Source organism: Cervus elaphus, chromosome 10, assembly GCF_910594005.1.
Source record: "Cervus elaphus chromosome 10, mCerEla1.1, whole genome shotgun sequence".
NCBI lineage: Eukaryota > Metazoa > Chordata > Mammalia > Artiodactyla > Cervidae > Cervus > Cervus elaphus.
The window spans coordinates 51,817,343-51,838,377 of record NC_057824.1 but is presented as its reverse complement, the minus strand read 5'-3'; the positions used below and the strand labels follow the sequence as shown (position 1 = coordinate 51,838,377).

Sequence of the window (21,035 nt, the reverse complement as noted above, 5' to 3'; positions counted from 1 at the left end):
CAGCACCTTCAGCCCAGAGCTCTGGCCTGAGACGCTGCCACACGCATCCCCGTGTGGATATCACCTGAGTCTCGCCGGCCTTCACCAGCTCCGAAACCAAACATCCCTCAACACCCCTTGTCTACTGGCTCCTCCATCTTCTCCCCATGGAGGGACCACTCCCTGTCCCCCAGCATGAAAACACAACTGTCTCCAACAACCCAGGATTTTACAGTGAGGCAGGCAGATCCAGACGGTGGTTCCCCACGCTCTCAAGAACTCCAGTATTACCGATCATATGATTCAAGGATTTATTAAGTCATACATGCAAAACATACTGCTAATCGCGTTAGCAAAAGATCAATGTAAAAACACTCCACAATTCTGCAACTGTCAATTTAAAAAATTTTGTTCTAGTGGTTGAAAGGTCCAAGCTCGTATTCTTGCCAGTGGGTACGTTGTACAGAACTTGGTTAGCACAAGCACGGGGCTGACGGAACCTCACAGACCCCAGGGAGCACAGTTAGGGCAAGGACAGAAGCGTCTGCACGCGGTGAGGCAGGAGGGGTCAGTCGTTAGTCACGGTGCGGCGTCGGTCATCTGGCCAGTGACGCTGAGGCTTACAGTTTAGGAATATCTGAAGTATCTCAAAAACCATAAAGCTGCAACACATGATTTTTACACCTAGTTTACTAGAAAACTAAGGAAAGCACTTATTAGCTTTGAGTAAAGCAACATGAAAACAGGAGTGCACTTTTACTAAGCTACAAAAAAATTTTCTAATGCATATTCAGAAAGATTTTATAATACAAGGAGGCATATTGCTCATTAAGAATGGGCTCTATAAGAAAAACACTAAGTTAGCAACTATGAGGATGACCAGGTCAAGATGGATTAAATGCCCAATTTCAGAAGGGGTGGGCAGGTTTAGGAAAAGGAAAAGCTGAAGAAAACACTCACTGATAATACCGACCTTTCTTTATCTACCGCATTTGACAGAAATTAACCTTTTAAAACCTCTACCCGTGGTGCTTTTAACAGTTTTAATGATTATGTGTACAATGTAGTGTAAATTAATCTCCACATTTTGTCAAAATACTGTCTCCATCCTTTGATGACAAGCGTCCCACACACTCCACCCCAGGGCACCCACGGACAGAACACTTCATTGCAGGGAGCACTGAGTTCTGTTCAGAATCTCACAAGAGCTAAAACACTAACTCGTTTTAAAAAATCTCACTACAAAATCAAAAAGACTGATCCAAAGAGTGAGCTGTTAGGCCCGTGCGCTGACGTACAGTACAGTGTCAGGTAGGGAGCGTGGGCTGCGACATCGTGACTCGTCAGGTGCAGCGTTTCAGGAAGGAGGCTGTGCGCGCTCTTCCCGCCTGAAACTCGTCAGCGAGGGTCTGCACCTCCTGCCTCCAAAGCTAGTCTCTTGCAGACAAAGGTCTCTCCACAGCTCAGCGCTCAGTGTTCTCAGCCCAACAATGCAACTTAGTTCACAAAGTGTTTTGGCAACTCTGAGCAAGAATAGGGGCTTTGAAAAATAAGGCTTTAAGGAAGCTTGTCATTTTAGGGCTGAACTTTAATAGAATGTGAAAGTTTGAACTCTTACACTTTAAACAAACAAAACCTAGAAATTACTGATTGGTTCAAAACGGTTTTATGGAAAAACTAATCTGTAACAAAAACTTGGCATTGAGTGCGAAGGCTCCACGTTTGAGCAAAGCATACAAAGGGTCCTGGGGGCGGACGGTGGGGGGCAGACGTTCACAAGAGCAGGCACTTTCTCTTCCTCTTCTTGACGGGGGGCGGGCAGAGAACCGCCCGGATCGCTTCATCAAACACTGTCTTGAGGCCTCGCTGCGTGAGCGCCGAGCACTCCAGGTATTTGACGGCACCTGTGGGAACACAGCCTCACCCTCTGATCGGGACGCGGTGGCTCCCCCACCCTGGCCGGAGCACGGAGGGCCCCGCTTGGCGGGGTCGGCCCCCGAAGGCAGGTGGGTCTTCCCCAGGTGGGACTCCAGCCTCCACCCCGAAAATGAAAATGGGAACGCACGCGTGATGATGGGGGTCTCATACCGATCTCCTTGGCCATGGCCAAGCCCTGCGGGTAGGTGATGGGCGTCAGCTTCTTCTCCTTCAGCTTCTCAATCGTGTCTTTATCGTCCCTCAGGTCAAGTTTCGTCCCCACCAGGATGATGGGTGTGTTGGGACAGTGGTGTCGCACTTCAGGGTACCACTAGGCGCGGAGACGGAGCCGAGTCACCACTCTCCTTTAGGCACCCCTCGTCTGAGCTACCCGCGTGGGGGCCCACCCGTGCCCACCACCCCTGGGTCACCGCAGCCCCTCCACCGGCTCACCCCCTCCAGGACCACCGCCTGGCTGTCGCGGGACGAGCAGCCTGAGACTCAGGACCCACGACCCCCCGGACAGCTCTACTTCTCAGCGCGAGAGGGGAGAGGACCGCCCCCGGCCACCTGGTTTGCGGTAAAACCCGCGGAGTTCCTAAGTCATCGCAAACACCACCACCCACCGCATTCAAAGGATGAGCACAGAATTATCCCCCTCCAGGCCTCAGCTCTGCCACTGTGACCCCCACCAGACAGGGCCCTGGGCCCAGCTGAAGGGCCTCACACCCCCACCCCGGACTTCCTCAGTTCATGAAACATGGCCGAGCATGAAGTGTGGTCCTCGTTTTTATTACACCAAAGCGCTTCATTACTGTCACAAGGAACACAGCGCTTCTCAGTCAGACCCCGAGTCTTCAGCACGCTGCGTGCTCAAGGCGGACACCTAAAAAACCTATTACCTATATCAAAACCTGCCTAAGCAGTAGAATTAAGTAACTGAACGTTTCTATCAGTAAATGGTATTTTATTTTTTAATATTTCTTCCCAAGACTGACATTATGTAACAATATTTTCCTAAAAAATCCCACTTACCTTTGCACGAACATTTTCAAATGATGCAGGACTCACAAGAGAAAAGCAAATTAAGAATACATCCTATAAAAAGAAAACACAAGGAGGTTTTGAGAAGAGTCAACAGGGAGGAAGGCGCTTCGTTTCTACGTGCGGCTGGGGGCAAACTGCAAGCCCAGGGCACGCGCGGCACACAGCGGCCGTGGCGTGGGCCTGCCCCCGGCACCCTCAGTGCAGCCAGGCCCCCCAGGCCAGAACAGCGCGTGAAGCGCCTGTCACCAAGGAGAAGGGGAGTGGGGGACAGAACACGCTCAGAGTTACTCAGGCTACATCCAATTCAGATGTAGACTGGATCGGACTGGATCCAACCAGATCAGAGCGACATCCAGTTCAGACTCCCGGAGGCCTCTTTCCCACCCTTCCCACTCCAACCGGAATTAACATGATGCTCAGTTACTACACAGGGACAAGGTCAAGAGTCAGGGTCCTATGCCAATATTTCTATTAAAAAAAAAATTATCTACAAATGGTACGCTTTTCACTAAGCTCCCTATCAGAATGTTAAGTACATTTTCACAAGGTCACAGGGTTCTAGTTAAACTGCTTCTTACAGAACTGCCGTCCGAGCCCAGCACCAAGAGGTTCCCCTCTGGAGGACCGGCAGGGAATCACGGAAAGGCCGGAACTTGGACGGTCCTGGCACTCCACACGCCCACTGGAGGGGGCACAGGTCTGATCCCCGGTCAGGGAACGAAGATCCCACATGTTGCATGGCATGGCTCCCCAAAAAGTGAAATTTAAGTGTCTGCCTAAATGCCTAAGAGTTTCTAAGATGCTCGGTTTATGAAACTTTTCCCTGGAAAACTATGCTACATGGTGAATGGACACAGTCCCCATGCTAACACCTCCTTTCCATCCAGTTGATCTCTTGCACCTGAAAGGGAAGGAAGAACATCCCACCACAGCCTCTCATCATCGACACTGAAAGGCGAGCGCATGCACGAGCGTGTCCGAGAATCACCGACACCCGGGCTGATCACGACACCCCAAGCAGGGACGGGTGAGCTCCCCAGCAGGCAGCTGCGCCCCTCAAGCCCCGCACCGGACACTGAAGCGGGAGGAAGGAAGGAGCGCCCACCGAGGGGAGAGTCCCGCCCCCGCCAAGCGCTGCGGCTGCGTGAGCCGCGGGGGGCCTGCACGACACCCCGCCTGGCCCTCGGGAGGGGCAGGAGGCGCAGCCAGAAGGTGGGCTGGCCCGCAGACCCCCGCCGTGAGTAGATCGATACAAAGCGCTCAGGCAGTGGGAGGCTCACCAGGGAATCCTAGGGAAACTAAGGGGGCCCAGACAACAGGAAGGCTTGAAACTGAGGTCGAGCGAGAGTTTTACATACGGCAATCGGCTTGTCTTTGCCCCTGGAAGGTATTTCCTTACCATACGTTTCTCCAACCTAGTAATGCATGAGAACTTTGTTTGAGTTTAGTAAAAGGCGAGAAGAAAGCCAATATAACCCGTTACCTAGCCTTCATCTGAATCCTGTCTCGACCCTCCCAAGGGACCCAAAGCACATGCAGCGCACCCGTGACGCCAGGCGCCACTGAACTGTTCCGTCGCCCTGGCCCACGGGGCACAAGGAGGTGCTCGGGAAGGTCAGAGACGTGGAGACCCAGGGCAGGAAATCCTGGTGGGGGGCACAGACAGGCTCCTTCCCAACAGAACTGGCACGGTGCCCACCAAGCCCACAGCTTCTGCTCAGTGTGAAAGGGGCATCCTCCCCTCAACAAGGGCGCCCACCAGCGACCGCACACCCTCGAAGCTCCCAGGCCAAGGTCTCAGACACAAGCCCAGCTGAAACCAGCAGGAGAAGCGCCCATCTGTACAGCAGGCCTCCGGCCAGGACACTATTCCAAAAGGTGGCCGGGTCTGAGGGATGCAACCTCACAGGGTGCGGCTCGAACCCAGGGACCTGCTCTCCTGAAAGAACAGCGCTGAGGTCCCGAGCACGTGGGGGCCTGCCCGGAAGTGACCACGCAGCCAGTGTTTATCACCATGCTTTCAACCCGCTCCTCTGTTCCCATAAAAACGGAAAGACTTTTTCTTAAAAAAAAAACAAAAAAAAAAACGGAAAGACTTGCTCTCCAGCAACAAAGAATCTGGAATTCTCGAATCAAGAGAAAGGCAGCTGAGACAACTATTGTAATTTCATCTCCCCTAGGCTTCTCCGATTTACAATCTAGAGCAAAGGTCAGTTTCTCTCACTACCCTGATTTACTCTACAGGCTCCTTCTGAATCCGGGTCCTCGCAAGGCCTGGACGTGATGCCAAAGCTTTGCAATGACGTGGAGACTCACGGGGTCGGCCCCGAACACTTGGCGTCAAAACACCCTCTGCCACATCTGCCCTACCCTTTCCCACTCTTCAGAACATCTTTCTGATGCGGGAGAGAGACTCTTTCCGTCCTACATTAGTTAACACGCCGCCATCCGCCTGCTCCTTCCCCCTTCCTTTTTCTGCCTGCAACCCAAACACAGCTGGAGGAAAGCCCAGCGCATCAGACAACTAAGGCTCAAGTGTCCCGCTGGCCCTTCCGAGTGGGTCATGGCAGAGTCGAGGATAAGCCAGAGACAGGCCTACAGAACGGACAGCCACACCAGAGACCGGGTGCCATTTAGTACCAAGTTCAGGGGTTTCTCTTTGCCGAGACGAAATCCAGTGCCAGCTGCCACTTCCAGGGCCAGCTCCCCCTGGGAGGACACCAGCCCAAAGGAAGGAGACCTTTCAGGCCCCAGTATCTCAGCACTCAGCGGCTCCCCCTCAGTAACCAACACAACCCGCTCATCCTCAGGAGTCAGGCAGGCCGGGCTGTAACAACCAGCTGGGGGCTCGCCCCCAGGCTCCTAGGCAGGCGGGTCACACGCTGTGGTGCAGGCATTGAAAGAAGTGGTCCACCGCCCTCCCCAGGCGGAGGTGAGAGGTCTGAGTCCCGGCCCCAGGAGGACAACACCGGCTTGGATTTCAGGCCCCACTCACTGCAGCTTGATTCCATCGGTCACGGATCTAGTGCGCTCAGCACAGACTGGGAATCTTGCCAGATCACCTTGGACTCACTGCGAGTGACTGCCTCCGAGAAACAGGCCACACCCGGCCCTGGGCCTCCTGAGTCACAGGAGGCAGTTCTCCTTTCTCAGAAGTGACCTGCCACCTTCCAGACAGATCCAGTTGATTGAGGATCCTACTCTACCCCTGGAGAAGGAAATGGCAACCACTCCATGGATGGAGGAGCCTGGCAGGCTATGTAGTCCATGCGGTCGCAAGAGTCTAGTTTAGCAGGTCGCAAGAGTTTAGTTTAGCAACTAAACCAGCCAAGAAGCCTACACTACCACTCAATGCAAATCCCACTGAAATCTGGACTCAGCAAGGAGCCACTTGGTATAGAGTACTTCCCTAAACATACTGAAGAATTCAAACTTTTTGGTGATTATTGGCTGATTTTTTTTTTTAATTGGCTGATTTTTAACAGATAATCACAGTTCACTTTTACCCACAGATTACCTGAAAAGCCAGCCAATTCAAGCCTCCCAGTTTATGGTTTTGATCTTTGCTGACCACTGTTCCCGGAACTCAGATAAAGGACAATCAGCAAAAACCTACAGCTTGAAGAAACTGTCCTTGACAACTCCTCTAGCAGAAAAACAAACGGAAAAGACAATGACTTCTGCTTGGAAATAGCCATATTTCAAACACAAAAAAACAAGCTTTGGGCAGACTAGAATGAATTCATTCTTTTCACTCACACTCACCCCTCAGAACAAGGGATAATTAAATCAGTCTCGGGGCGGAGGCCGGCCCTCTGAGGGACGTCTCCCTGACCCTGAGCCCCCCAAAGACTGCGTCCTGCAGCTTCCCTCATCTGAAGGCACCTTGGACCCGAGGGAGCCCCCAGCTACACCAGCACAAACACAGGGAGGAACCCAATGGCAGACACACACCCGGGACTGTCCTAAGAGCTCCACCTAAACAACCTCACCCCAGCCTGAGAAGGAGCAGTGCAAGATTTAAGGTGAAGACACCTGCCCCGTCACACAGCGGAGGGCGGGATCTGAAACCCAGGAATTCGCTCAACGGCCTCTGTGCAAACTGCCCCGGCCAGTTAGTCACAAAGCTGTCTTAAACACTTTTAACATAAAGGAGAGACGAGTGACAAGAAGGAAATAGCACAAGTAAGACAACTGCTTATTTAGAGAAAAGTGGCTTCGGACCACTGGCCTAACTGTAAGTAGCCGGTATAGAGGCCGCTGGTTGGCTGATGTGGAGGCAAGCCCAAGCTAACGGCTGTCGGACTGGACACAGCAGACACATTATAAAACTGAAACTTCCACCTCCTTAAGAAGATTTAGGTTCTAAAGCTGCAAAAATATATCTAATAGAAAAACAGTATTAAATCGACTGGATTAGTTACTAACTTGATCTAAAGAAGCCTCGTCTTCGCTGCTTAATTTGCGTCTGCAGCACAGAACAGTCAGAAAGCAAACTAGCCAGGAAACTAACTGTTCTTAAAGCAGTTTTGCCAAAACAAAACTGCACCTATTTCGCATGGCTGTGCTTAAACTACACGGAAGAACGTAAATGAACAGCACCAGGGTCAATACTGAGGATGCGCAAAACGGAAAAACAAGCAGACAAACTCCTGGTTTGCATCTAGGCAGATACTCACTACTGAAGTAATTCAATGTTATTTGTTATTACTCGGCATACCCAAAAGACAGCAATATAGGCAAATCGAGAGGTGGCAAGAATTGATGAAACCGTCAGGACGTGTAAAGGGCACTCTAAAATCAGTCAGGCTCCTTACTGTCTGCGGGTAGGACAGGGGGCGTAATCGGTCATAATCTTCTTGTCCGGCTGTGTCCCACAAGCCCAGATTCACGGGTTTTCCATCCACCATGACATTGGCAGAGTAGTTGTCAAAGCTGTGGAACAGAGGGAAAACGGTTAACCTCCGGCCGAGGAGCCAGGCACCCCTGGGGCTGAGCGCGGCGGGCGGGCCAGCCAGCCCCGCCGGCAGGCGCCCAGTGGAGGGACGGGGGAGCTGGGGTGTGCGGGCACCACGGAGACACATGCACGAGCCACTGAATTTAACCAGAACAGGTCTCTGGCGGCTTCAGAACCCTGCCTGCCCATGATGAAGAGGACAGTGAGGTCTCTCCCCAGGAAGACAGGCAGGTATACGAGTCCCCCTTCCAAGCCCCACGGGCTGGGTTTTCCGCGCACACCTGAGTCGCCCCCAGCTAGGGGCGCCCAGCAGGGCGGCAGGGCCGTGTTTCCAGAACACCCCCTGCACCCCCGCCCCTGGGTGGAGGCTGGTCCCCAGCTGAGCCTCGGTAATCCACCCTAGGACCTGTGTGCAGGGTGACACAGAGCAAATCAGATCCGAGAAGCTACTGGGTAATGTTTGCAAAGTGAGTTCACACGTGTGTTTAATCTGAGGCGGCTACACAAATGAGTTGCCTAATAAGAGGAGGAAGCCCAGAAAGCTGACCAGCTGACAGGGAGAGAGGAGGAGGACGTGAAAAAATCACGCTGAGTGCTGTGGAGTGCTTCACTGACACCCGGCACTCAAGGGAGACCGGGGCAGGTGCCGGGCAGAACGCAACACACCAGCCTTTAAAGGCAAGTCCCAGGACTGATTTTCACACGCTTAAGACCAAAGCTTAGGATCTTACTACGCTGTGACAGCAGAGTCACGGTCTGAGTAGGTTGCAGTGTGATTTATACAAGTTCATGACCAAACCAGCTTTCATACAGAAAAGGTCTCATATGCTGTACCTTTGCTTCAGTGAGAAGGGGAAAGATTCTTCAATCATTGGTACAAAAATGGTATAAGAATCTGCAAAAGAGAATCAGGTGCTTGCCTCATGCCATACCAAAAAATAAACTCCGAGTGAATGAAAGATAAAAGCTAGAGTGCTAAAAACCCTGGGGGGGGGGGGGGGGGGGACTAGGGAATATTTTTTAGTAAGACACTAAACTCAGGAAGAGGGAGAATGGCATATTTACATAAAAAGGCAGAGGATATCATGAGTTCAAAGACAAGTGAGAGACAGAGGGGTAAGTATTTTTCACACACAGAAGTTCCACCAGGACAGAGAATTTCCAGTGGGAAATAAGCAAGGGATTTTGACAGGCAGTTCACAGAAGACTGCGGCAGGGACAGGAAACGCTCACAAGGTTTCAACCTCACCGGTGACCAGAAATGCAAATGCCGCGGTCACCGTTTTCAGCCCGTGTTCACCACAATAGGTAGCAAAGGGCTGTTTCCGTCACCACTGCTCAAAGTGACAGCATTGGGAATAGCAACCGTGTAGCATCTATTGAAACTTAAAACATCCCATTTCTTCTGATTTGCCATAGCTCCTCCAACAATCTATCACGTGTGCACAAAGACGTGTGCAATGATGTCTGCACTGCACTGTTTGCAAGTGAGCAGAGTCAGGCCCACCATGGGACCTCCGAGTCATCAACAGCTCTACTTACACACAGAGATGAGGGAAGTCCCCACCACAAATCCTGGACAGTGTGATTCCACTTACACCCACACACACACAGGACGCTCGGGTGTGAGTGCAGGGCTCCAGGAGGTGAGCAGCGTGGGGACCGAGTGGATGGGCGGTGAGGATCCCGCCCAGGGCGGAGCCTCGGAAGCTCCCTGGTAACCACCAGCAGAGAGGCCCTTGTCCATCGCTCCCCCCTGCCCAGTCTGCTGCCAAAAAGGGACCCAGCAGCTCAGCAGCTGATGTGCCCATCCGTCCCCTCAGCCTACACCCACCACACAGCCACACCCCCACAGCCACACCCCCATATACAGCCATACCCCACACACAGCCACACACACCCTGGTTTCAATTCCAAAGCCCAAAAAGTCAACAATGACATGTAACCGTTGGATTGCTCGCCAGAAAAGGCCAATTAAAACATAATGGACCTTTTTGTGCCAGTTCCTTGACCCTTTACACAGAAAGCCACTTATCTGAAACTCTTAAGACTATCCAGTCTCTGAACTTCAAAGTTGGTTTAACTTTCATTTCCTAAATATCTGAAAATCAATTAGGAAAGCTGTGTGCTTTCTCATCATGCAGAAACTATATTAAAAAAAGATAAAGTTCTTTTTTTACAAGTCCACATAACTTATAATTAGACCTCAGTGACTGAGAGGAAAATTAACCACCTCTCTTCACTTAAGGATTTAGAAAGGCAGAGCAGAACAAAGGTCAATGGAATCCAAAAAAACCCACACATCACTGACAAGTTAACCCGGGTTAACTCAGGATACTTACACAGTGGGGATGTATTCTCCAGGAAATGCATTGGTAGTGTAACTGATCAGGAGGCAAGTCTTACCCACAGCTCTATAGAGACAAGAAAAAAAAATGGTGTAAGTTCCGTAGTCAACCTAAGTGCAATCCTGGCTCTCATTATTCAGTGAAAATAACTTACAGAAAATTCAGGAAGTATACATCAAATATTAAAGTGTTAAAGAAAACAGTTTCTATGACCTTTTATTTAATACTATTTTTATCCTGAAATTTAAAGCAAACAAACTAGAATTACTCAGAAAGGCAGAGTCCGGAGGCTTCACACTGTTTCAGTTCTAGGTGTTTGCACTGGTTGTTGAGAAAACAGTTGCTGGTAAGCACAAGGTTCAAGAAGAGGGTACTTTTAAACGGGAAGTCGTGGGATTTCCCTGGTGGTCCAGTGGCTAAGACTCAGTGCTGCCACTGCAGAGGGCCTGGGTTCGATCCCTGGTCAGAGAACTAGATCCCAGACGCTGCAGCTGCGAGTTCACATGACACAACTAACGATCCTGCGTGCTGAAACAAAGACCTGGTGCAGCCAAATAAATCGATAAAATAAAAAAATAAATAAAATGAAAAAATAAAAAATAAACAAGTCTCCTCTGCGAACACCTCTAGAAGGCTTTCATCAAGAATCTGCAAATCTACCCTCAAGTTATTCCGATGAATACTAACAGGCAGACACAGCTCTCCTCTCAAAAGTCCCCTGTTGCAAAGTCTGCTGCCTCGAGGGGCGGCTCAAACCCTGCCGCCTCCCTCAAGCCTTCCCTCCGGCCATCCGAGAGGCCAGGTCTCTAAAGAGAGCGCTTAGTCACCCAAACCACACAACACTGCCGGCCGGCCGGCCAATTCATCTGCCTTCCTGTGCCTCCTCCCCACCCCCACCCTCAAATCTCACCATAAACTTTTGGAGCAAGCAGTTAACACACTATGTTCCAGACAGATTAAAGAACAGCTCAGGGACAGTGGAGTAAATCTCCCAAACAGCTGTGAAGAGAACTAGCAAGAAAAACGTAGGAACACAGGAGGGCCTCCCACACATAACTGCAAGCCGGTACAGGGCACCAGGGCAGTGAGGAAAGGCTCCCAACCACTTGAGCGGGGTATCACCCGGTCGGGGAGGCTTTCTGAAGGAGGGAATGGCAACCCACTCCAGTATCCTTGCCTGGGAAATCCCACGGACAGGAGCCTGGCAGGCTACAGTCCATGGGGTTGCAAAAGAGTAGGACACAACTTAGCAACTGAACAACAAAATCACCTAAACATTAAGTTGATCACTGCACGATTAGCCAACAGGTGCGTGCACGCCAAGTTGCTCAGTCGTGTCTGACTCTTGCGACCCCATGGACTGTAGCCCACCAGGCTTCTCGATCCATGGGATTCTCCAGGCAAGAACACTGGAGTGGGGTGCCACTGCCTTCTCCAGAGGATCTTCCAGACCCAGGGATCAAACCCGTCGGCTCCCGCACTGCAGGCGGATTCTTTACCACTGAGCCAATGCAGACACCTAGCCGACACAGCCTCCAAATGGCACACCACTCCCACGGTGGCTCTGGGGGCTTCTGAGTCCCGGGCCTCACTCCCCAAACAAGTGCTCCTCACAGGCCCAGCTCCCTGCCCTCTGTGGCTCACCAAGGTCACATGATACACTGGAGCGCAGGAGTCCTAAGACTGCTGTTCAATCTCGACCAACTATCAGTTAGGACAACCATAAAGAAGTTAAGTGCCTTTCTATTTTCCTTACACTCTTAGCTTAAGGCAAAAACCTCTCAACAAGGGCAGATTACAGGCCCAGGCGGTCCTGCCAATACTTGCTTCACTCATGACATTATTAAGGCTTAACAAAAGCTGGAACTCCCCACCCCAAAGACCTCACAGTCAAACATGACCTCATCAGGGGCTGCCGTCCAACTCCTAAAGGCTTTCTAAACAGAAATGAGTCACTAGCCATACATTTTGTTAAAAGCTTAGAACATTAAAAAAATAAAAAAAGAACCTGAATGAGTAGGAGTCTGAGATTCAAAGTCACTGCCCGGATGTGTGATCCACAGGCAACTCTACCACTTACTGGCTGAGTTTTTTAAGTTTCAACTTCCTTATGCCTTGGTTTTCTCAACTGTAACATGGATGCAAAACTACCAACTTCATCCCAAAACTATTGTGAGCACTGATCAATTTCAGTCTACACCAACAAACTGCATGGTATGCCAGCAAGTATACTAGGTGCTAAAGATACTGTCATGAGCAGGATCTCATGGAACTTATGCAGTTTTAGTAAGCTAAAAAATGAGACACGTGTCCATTACATAACATTTCAGGTGTGATGAGTGTTGTTAAAGATGTTCTGGAAATGTACAACACAGGGATCTAGCCTTGTCTTGGGGGCAGAGGAGGCTGCAACATCACTGAGTGGGACACGGAAGGGAGGAACATTCTAGATAAAAGCAACAGCATGTAGGGAGGCCCAGAACTGCAAGAAGGCCAGCAAAACTGCAGGATGAAGAAAGAAGGGGGAAGTAGCAAAGGGAAGTCTGAGGAGGTTGTCATTTCTTCTCAAGACCTGGAACTTGATCCTACTTGGGAAGTGACAGAAGATTTTTAGTTGCCAAGAAATCATTAGATTTGCATTTTCAGAAGCAGCCTCTCTGGGCAGTGTGGGAAGAGGACTGAAGAGGCTGAGACTGGGGGCAGAAAGAAGGAAGCAGCTGCCGCGCTGTTCCAGGAACTGATGCTGTGGCCTGGACCACGGCGGGGGTTTCAGGGTACGGAGGAGCGGGCTGTTCAGACAGCTACTGGGACAGGAGGCAGGATAAACACGGCTCGGCCAGGGCTGCAGTGGTAGCTGAGGAAGAGAGCGCACTGTAAGGCTGTGAAGACTGATTATCTTTTCAGAACTGCAAGTGCTGTTGTGTAAAAATGTTAATAGTCATCACCTCCTAATGTCACAGGGAAGCAGCTCTGAAGGTTTTAAATGTGGCGTTAAAAGCATCACAGTTTCACTTCTAGATCCCTCCTAAGGCTCTCCTATGTATGAGGAACAAAGCCATTACTACAAACACCAACTGTTTTAAATATGCCAAAATCTCCTTTCCTGAAACTGGATCTTCAGCTGAGGCTTCATCTTTCGAAAGGTACTGGTATCACCTGATAGTGATTGGAAATTTTATCACCAATCATCCGTTAGATATAGACATGCGTTCTCTAAGAAAATTAGTAAAGTATAAAGTTCTGACTTTTAAATAAGTACATGTCCAACTTTTGATTTAAATGTTTACTTAATTTTAAAAACAGAGAAAAAGAGAAAGAAAAGGGTTATTTACCTCCCATTAGTGTTTGTTCATTCCTTCCAAACACACTCCACAAATAAATGCTACAAGCTCCAGGCCACAGTCAACAGCGGCTCTAGACAAAGTCACGCTTCTCCCACAGGAAGAATGGAAACGGCGTCTGGTTAGCCTTTCACTTGATGCTGCTGCGGAATTTCTTGAAGATACTATTTACTTTGGAATTTCCAATTTTATACATGTAACTGCTCAGTTCACTCAGTTTTTAATCTTTTTTCTCCCCCTCTTTTTCTTTTTTATCTTTGAAAAATGCTGTAACTCTAGAAAGGGGGCATGAGTCTACTGGGAGAACATTCACATAAGCACGCTTCTGAAATTTAAGGAGTATTTTACTTATTTGTGATAAACAATCACAACTGCTACTAGCTCTTTTACTGGTTAGAAAGTTGACAAGGTAGATAGAACATACTTATTTCCAGGTTCTAAGTAACAGCAAATCACCACAACATTTTAATCTAACAGGAACTGAGCACATATAAGCACGTGAAATCAATAAATCCGGAAACACTGGCAATTTCCTCCCATTAAAATAAGGATGGACTATCCCTGGCAGTCCAGTGGTTAGGACTTGGCTTCCACTGCCAGGTGGCACAAGTTCCATCCCTGATCCGGGAACTAAGATCCCCACATGCTGCCTGGAACAGCGCCCCCCCCCCCCAAAAAAAAAAAAAATCCAGGAAACTGAAAAACAAGAAGATTCTGCATTGCATTAAAAAAAAAAACAAAAAACCCACTGTTCTCTCAGTAGGACAGAAAAACCAGATTTCTCCAATGACTACTGTAAACCTAAATAAGGAGCCTGTATTGCTGCCTGAAGTATCTAGCTCTTTTCCCCCAGTTTTACTGAGGTGTAATTGACACACAGCACCATGTAAGTTTAAGGTGTTTAATCAGGAAATGATTACCACAGTAGGTTTAGGGAACATCCATCATCTCTTAATGAGCCAGCATAAAAGAAATAGAAAATTTTTTCCTTTTGATGGAAACTCTTAGGATTTATTCTCTCAAGAACTTTCATCTATTAAGTACAGCAGTGTTAATTATTTGCTACATTTCATCCCTAGCACTTATTTATAACAGGAAGTTTGTTCCTTTTCACCACCTTCCAATCCCCCGATCCCTAAGAATACCTAGGATCTTAAGAACAAATTAACAGAACAGGATGGAACGTGACCTGTAAGTATCAAATATATAATATATTAATACTTATTGCATTAACGAAAGACCCTGAATCAAAGTCCTCGATTTATGCTGAGAAATGGGATTTGGGGACTCTTAACACTAATCCTAAATGTATAATTACCCAGAGAGTAAGCTTAAAAATTGTATGAATTAATAGAGCAATTTAGTGCTACCAAAATGCAAAACCCTAGCTGCAATGCCCCTGATGTCCTGCCACCAACAGGAGACATCCCAACCAACTAACAGAAAGCCAGTTGTTATCACCGTGGGAGACTCCCAAAAGTTCAGATGCTGAACACTGAAGTTACTAGAGCACTCAAGGCTGAAGACGCCACCTCTGACAGAGTTTGAATCTGAAGCAGCCATTACTAAACAATGTCCTAGAACCATCTAGCCTAACCCTGGGGTAGCGTATTACACGTGTCAGCTAAAGATGCAGAGTTCAAAATCAGGAATTTATATCTGCGTATTACCCCCATTCTCCTTCCAAAATCAACTTCTGTTATCAAATCCTCTTAAACTATTGCCCCCAAATGGGAACAACTTCCCATGAGATACAGCAAATAGAGCACACTGTTGATTACAGAGTCTAAGTGGTAGGTATGTGAGTGTGTTTTTTTTTGTATGTGAGTGTTCAACTCATTATTCTTTCAACTTTTCCATGTTTGACATTTTTCATATTAAGAAGTTGGAGGAAAAAGTTCCATCTGGTGATATGTGCTAACTGCCCTGGGAGCAGGATTCCTGGTGAAACACCCCCTTTGTAGGAAGACTACAATTTTAAGTTAGAGCTTCCTGGTGATGCAGAGGTGACAGAGTACAGACATCAGCTGACTAATGCAAAAGACAAGAGTGTAAATGGTAGCTTTAAGGTTTCTCAAAACGGGCTCCTGACACTCCTCCACTGAACCTAACCCCAAACATTTAGCTGGCATTAATTATCATCTGAAATTTTTTTTAAAAAAATGATAATACAATATAATTGTACCAACCAAGATCAAATACTAAAAAAAAAAAAAAGATCAAATACTAAACATAAGTTTGGGATAAAAACACACAAAGCCAATTCACGAAGAGCTGAAACAAACTCCTGGATCATGCCATGGCTGCTTGTTCAACGAAGTGGGCAGGAACCAGCAGTGTACATTCCTATCAAGATGACATCATGGAAGGCATTTATCAAGCTCAACTAAAAAAATTCCTGGACAGCAATGTCTAAATTAGACACTGGGCTGCAGAGACCTCTAGCATCTGGAATAAAATGGGGGGAGGGGTTAAGTCACTCACCTCCAGCCCCAAATCAAGCAGTCAAAAAAAAAAACACAATTAAAAGTTCATAGATATTTGAATATGAGATGCTGTCTCACCCAAGTAAAGCTGAGAGAAAATTGGGGGACAGAGGTCCCCCAAATTAGAGTCACAAAACCTGTGTTCAGAAGGACAGAATCAGGCTTCACAGAAGAATTAACAGAATTAAAAAGTATCAAAACTTATCTCACATTTTATACTCAATACCAACTGGATTGCTGTATAGAAAATAATCCATTAGAAGAATATAGGTTAATTGGTGCTAATTATAATACAGTTAGAACATAGCCTTTAACCATAATTCCCAAGAATATTTTTAAAATAAGGAAGCTTGCAATTTGTGGAACCTCAACGAGTTTGCCTTCCCTGTTTAAACTGCCCCAATTGCCTGAAATTCCACAACATTAAGCAACTTCTTCCCCTCACAAAATTTAGACCTGCACTTTACAGCTTTGACAGTTTTTTTAACAAAATATTCCTGCAAGGAATATATTTTATTCAGACAAAAGCAGAAAGAAAAATATTTTTGGTGGAAAAAGTATTATCTAGATTGCTCACTGAAGCAATATTCGCCCTATGTTCACCCCTAATTTAAAGTAATGACAACACAGCTCAAGGTTTTTTTCATAAAGGTGCATTTCACTTCTAATGTCAACATCAATGTTCAAACACAGTATTAAAAAACTGACAGAGGGGGTTTCCCTGGCAGCTCAGAGGTAAAGAATCCGCCTGCCAGTGCAGAGGACACGGTTCGATCCCTGGTCTAGGAAGATCCCACATGCTGCGCAGTAACTAAGCCACAACTACTGAGCCTGCGTTCTCGAGAAGCCACTACTCGAACCCGAGCACCCCAACTGGAGAGTAATTCCCCCAAAACTAGAGAAAAGCCCTCACTGCAACAGAAGACCCAGCACAAACAAAAATAATTCTTTTCAAAAACTGACGGAAAACTCAAGGCCACTGTGTTTTATGCCTAACACTCTTCACAGAGCATAGCAGTACCTCAGGGTAATAAAAACAGCAATGATAATCAAGAAACACTGACATCGGGCACTCACTAAGCACTCGGGAGGGGCCGGGCACCTCCAGCACCTGGTTGAATCCAAACGATTCCCCTCGAGGCACCTGTCTTGGGTGTGATCTGCTCAGGGTTTCCCCCCAAGTGGTGAGGTGGGGATTTGATCCCACAGGAGGCATTCAACAAGTATTAGACCAGATAAACACGCTGATGCAAACAGCAGAGGTCCACAATCTGTACCTATGATTGAGTAAACTGACTATATCCCGTGCTTGTATTTTTAACTCTTTAAAATAAGATTATATTCTAGGATTAGATAATGGATTATCAGCGATTTGACTTTTTAAAAAACTGGCATGAATTACTGATCCTGCATTTTTTAACTTTTAAAGGAAATCCAGATCATTTACAATGTTCCTGAGGCAATGACATATGTTATACTTCAGGAGCAGAAGGATCAAAACTTCATTTAAATGAATTTAGTGATTTCACCCTTAAACCAATTAACTGAACATCCTCCCCACCCCCACCCCCACAAAATTAAAGCTTTCTTTCAATGGGTTAAAAAAAGAACAAGCACCATACATATTTCTAAGTAGAAACTTACAATTTCTGATTATCTCGACAGAAGCATGAAGTGTTAATAATCTTTCACATTTGTGAGCCTGACAAACCATACAGAGGGCATCTTTTAAAAAAAAAAAAAATCAGTTGTCCGATTGTGTCCAAGGATCTGAATTAGATACAGAAACAAATTCAAATGTCTAATTTACAACGATCTTAAGAAACCGAGATCTCCTAAATTCCTCCAGAGGCATAAAAGCACCATCGACCCTAATGACAAGTTTGAGGAACATTGTCCACAACTCTCCCCTCAACTTTACAAGACTCCAAATAGGTGCCAGTTGTATTCTGACTTTGTTGCAACTGGTATTAACTCTAGCAGCCTCCCTGTTAACGCTCTACTCTAGCAATGAGGAGACGCACAATTTTGCTCCGATCACACTGAGATTCTTGTTTCAAGGGGAGAAAAAAAAACTGCATAAGACAAGTCTTGTCTTCCTCGAGGGCCTGGATCCACCAAAGACAGTAATGAAAAGAAATGCCTTGAGTCACAGGGCAGCCCGGCTCAGGGAGCCTGTTCTGCGACATCCCATACCTAATGCATGAAGCAGAGACCAATTTTTCTTTTTTTTTTTTAATGATCCCATCACGTTCAGAGAAAGGAACAGTCTTAATCACACCCAGCTCCTCGCAGCTAGAAATCCTAAAAGTTTCTCCACCTTAATAGCCAACAGTCACTTTTTAAAAATTCAGAAAAGTGTCTAAGTACCAGAGCAAGGCACCCCCAGTAAATCAGTTGAGGGTCCCCACACCAGCCCGTGCGTGCAAAGACTCCTCCAATACGACCGACCAGAGACCGCCGGGACCCACGGAAGGTCTCAATGCAGCTCGAGAGGTTAATGGGAAAACCAAGAGAGGATTCTATTTTTTCTTTTTTTTTTTAAAGAAAGGCAACTCCCTGAACCCACCCAATCTTCAGGCAAATGAGGGTGGGTGGCGGCGCCGGGCGAGTTCTGCCGGGCGGTCAGCGGGCCCGGGAGAAAACGGGAGGGTGGAGTTCACTTTCCCTCCCGCCGCCGATCGCCGATTCCCTCCCTCCCCCACCAAAAAAAAAAAAAAAGAGCCGGAACCAGGCCCGCGCCGCCCGGTCCTGAGGAGGGTGGCGGCTCGCGCCCCCCGCCCCGCGCCCCTGGCCCGGGAGAGGCCCGGCCGGGCCCCAAGCGAGCCCGCGGCGCCCGCCCGCCGCCCGGCCCCAGCACCCGGCACTCGACCCCGGGCCCGGCGCGCGCACTCACCCGTCTCCCACCACCACACACTTGATGGCCTGCATCTGGGCCGCTCGCTGGGCCGCGGCGGCGGCGGCGGCCGGGCGCTAAGGAGAAAGGCGGCGAGCTCGGGGAGAGGCGGGCGGGCGGGCGCGCGGCTGCGGGCGGCAAGGCGCGGGGTGCCGGGGCCGCTGTCCACGCCGCCTCGCCCTCCGCCGACGGAACGCCGGAGCCCAGCAGCAGCCACCACCCAAAGCTGGGGAAAACTGCAGAGAAACAGGAAATGGCCGCTCCACTCACATCCGGCCTCCCCTCCCCCGCGCCGGCGCCGCCGCTCCCAGGCTCCGGGGCGGGGCCGCTCCCGCCCGCGCGGCTCCCGGACTCCTCTGGGCTTCGGGGGACGCTCGGGAGCGTTCGGCAACGCTCGGCAATGCTCGGCTCCGGCCGCCGGCCGCGGGGCTCGGGGGTGGGGTGGGCCTGCCGCCATCTTTGTGCGCTCGGGTTACGGTCCTGACCCCGCCCCGCGCCACCTGCCCAGGTTCTACCAGGAGGACCCTGTCTTCCAGAAGCCGGTTCCTCCAGCCTCCGACCATCTCTTGTGGGAGGCCGTCTGAGGGGCGGTGAAAGTGTTAGTCGCTTAGTAGTGTCTGATTGTTTGCGACTCCATGGATAGTAGCCCGCCAGGCTCCTCTGTCCGTGGAATTCTCCAGGCAAGAATACTGGAGTGGGCAGCCATTCCTTTTTCCAGGGGATCTTCCCGACCCAAGGATTGAACCCAGGGCTCCTGCATTGCAGGCAGATTCTTTATTACCTGAGCCATCAGGGAATCAAATCCGTTTATTATGTGATCCCTGTAACTTAGGTGATGACAAGGTCCTAGAAAATTTGGAATCTAGTAATATAAAGAAGACCATACACCATTCCATTAGTCAAAGATAACTAATATTCATTAAGCCAAAAATATGTTGAACTTTCCTCCCTTGCATGTACATTTTCTAATAATTACTTTTCATGCCTTGAGCGTTTACTATTTACTACTGCTTTGCACCAAGTTCTGGAGATAATGACCTGTTAGCACACTGTTAAAGTGAGAATATTTTGGTATATTTCTTCCTAATTACATCTATATATAGGCAAGGAACATGTTTTAAGCAAAATTGGGAAGTCATAGTGAATCATTGTTAGAACATTTTTCATGGCTGCTTGCTTTTCATTCCTTTATGCATATGTGCCTGTGGCTGTTTGCTTCAGTCCCTAAATCATGCCTGACTTTTTCCACCCCATGGATAGTAGTCCACCAGGCTCCTCTGTCCATGGGATTTCGCAGGCAAGAATACTGGAGTAGGTTGTTGTTTCCTTCTCATAGAATCCTCTGCCTTCCTGTGCCTTAATTTAACCAATTTGTCTGCTATGGGACAGCCCAGTTGTCCTTATTTGATAATGAATGGTGGAATGAACGTGTTTGTACAAGACTTTCTATGGCTTTGTTTCTTTAGACTGCATTCCCCAAAAAATGGAATTACTGGGCTAATAGAGGTGAATTTTTTTTAATATTTTAAATTTATTTATTTATTTATTTGGTTGGGCTGAGTCTAAGTTGCGGCTTGCAGAGTCTTAGTTGCGGCTTGTGGGATCCACTTCCCCTACCAGGGATCAAACCCAGCCCCCTGCATTGGGAGTACAGAGTCTTCCCACTAGGGAAGACCCAGGTGAATGTTTTTTAAAGCTTTGATATATGTTGCTGCCTTGTCCTCTTGCAAGGTGATAACCAGTTCACACTTCTCTTACCCTCTTTGATAATGGATCGTCCAAGGGAGTTATTTCCAAGGATGTGTTCATCTTGTAGGCCTTCTCTTACTATAATTCATTCTGTTGTTCAGTATTAGAACAATTTTTCTGACATCAGACCTTTTCAATATAAGGTTTTTTAAAAGCATTTTTGTTTTGTATTATTTCAAAATAAACATGTTCCCCAAGCAAAGGGCGTCTCTTCTTTGTTCATTAAGCTCCCTCTTGAAGAGGAGTTGAGGTTTCCAGGACAGTTGAGTTGACTGTGGCCCCTTTACTGATAGAAATATCCAGGGAATCTATGAC

The 21,035-nt window shown here is 48.2% G+C and overlaps 1 protein-coding gene across 2 annotated transcripts; it reads right to left on the bottom strand.

Annotated features, from left to right (window-relative positions):
* Positions 1 to 276: 276 nt before the first annotated feature.
* On the bottom strand, positions 277 to 19,234 carry RAC1 (Rac family small GTPase 1). 2 transcript variants are annotated; one of them, XM_043915345.1, is made up of 7 exons: positions 18,972 to 19,234; positions 10,243 to 10,314; positions 8,735 to 8,795; positions 7,761 to 7,878; positions 2,932 to 2,994; positions 2,068 to 2,227; positions 277 to 1,883 (listed from the first exon to the last, which is right to left on the bottom strand). In XM_043915345.1, exons 2-7 carry the CDS (start codon positions 10,271 to 10,273, stop codon positions 1,753 to 1,755), a joined length of 564 nt encoding a protein of 187 aa, XP_043771280.1. In that variant the 5' UTR covers positions 10,274 to 10,314; positions 18,972 to 19,234; the 3' UTR covers positions 277 to 1,752. The 2 variants fall into 2 exon arrangements, with proteins under 2 accessions (XP_043771280.1, XP_043771279.1); XM_043915344.1 differs by lacking the exon at positions 8,735 to 8,795 and having other exon boundaries at positions 18,972 to 19,232.
* Between the last annotated feature and the right edge of the window lie 1,801 nt (positions 19,235 to 21,035).

Coding starts and splice junctions, on each gene's coding strand:
- RAC1 (XM_043915344.1), bottom strand. CDS start 19,006: ATGCAGGCCATCAAGTGTGTGGTGGTGGGAGACGG. Junction 7,879..10,242: donor GGAGAATACATCCCCACTGT/GTAAGTATCCTG, acceptor TCTGTTCCACAG/CTTTGACAACTACTCTGCCA. Junction 1,884..2,067: donor GGCCATGGCCAAGGAGATCG/GTATGAGACCCC, acceptor GTGTTCCCACAG/GTGCCGTCAAATACCTGGAG.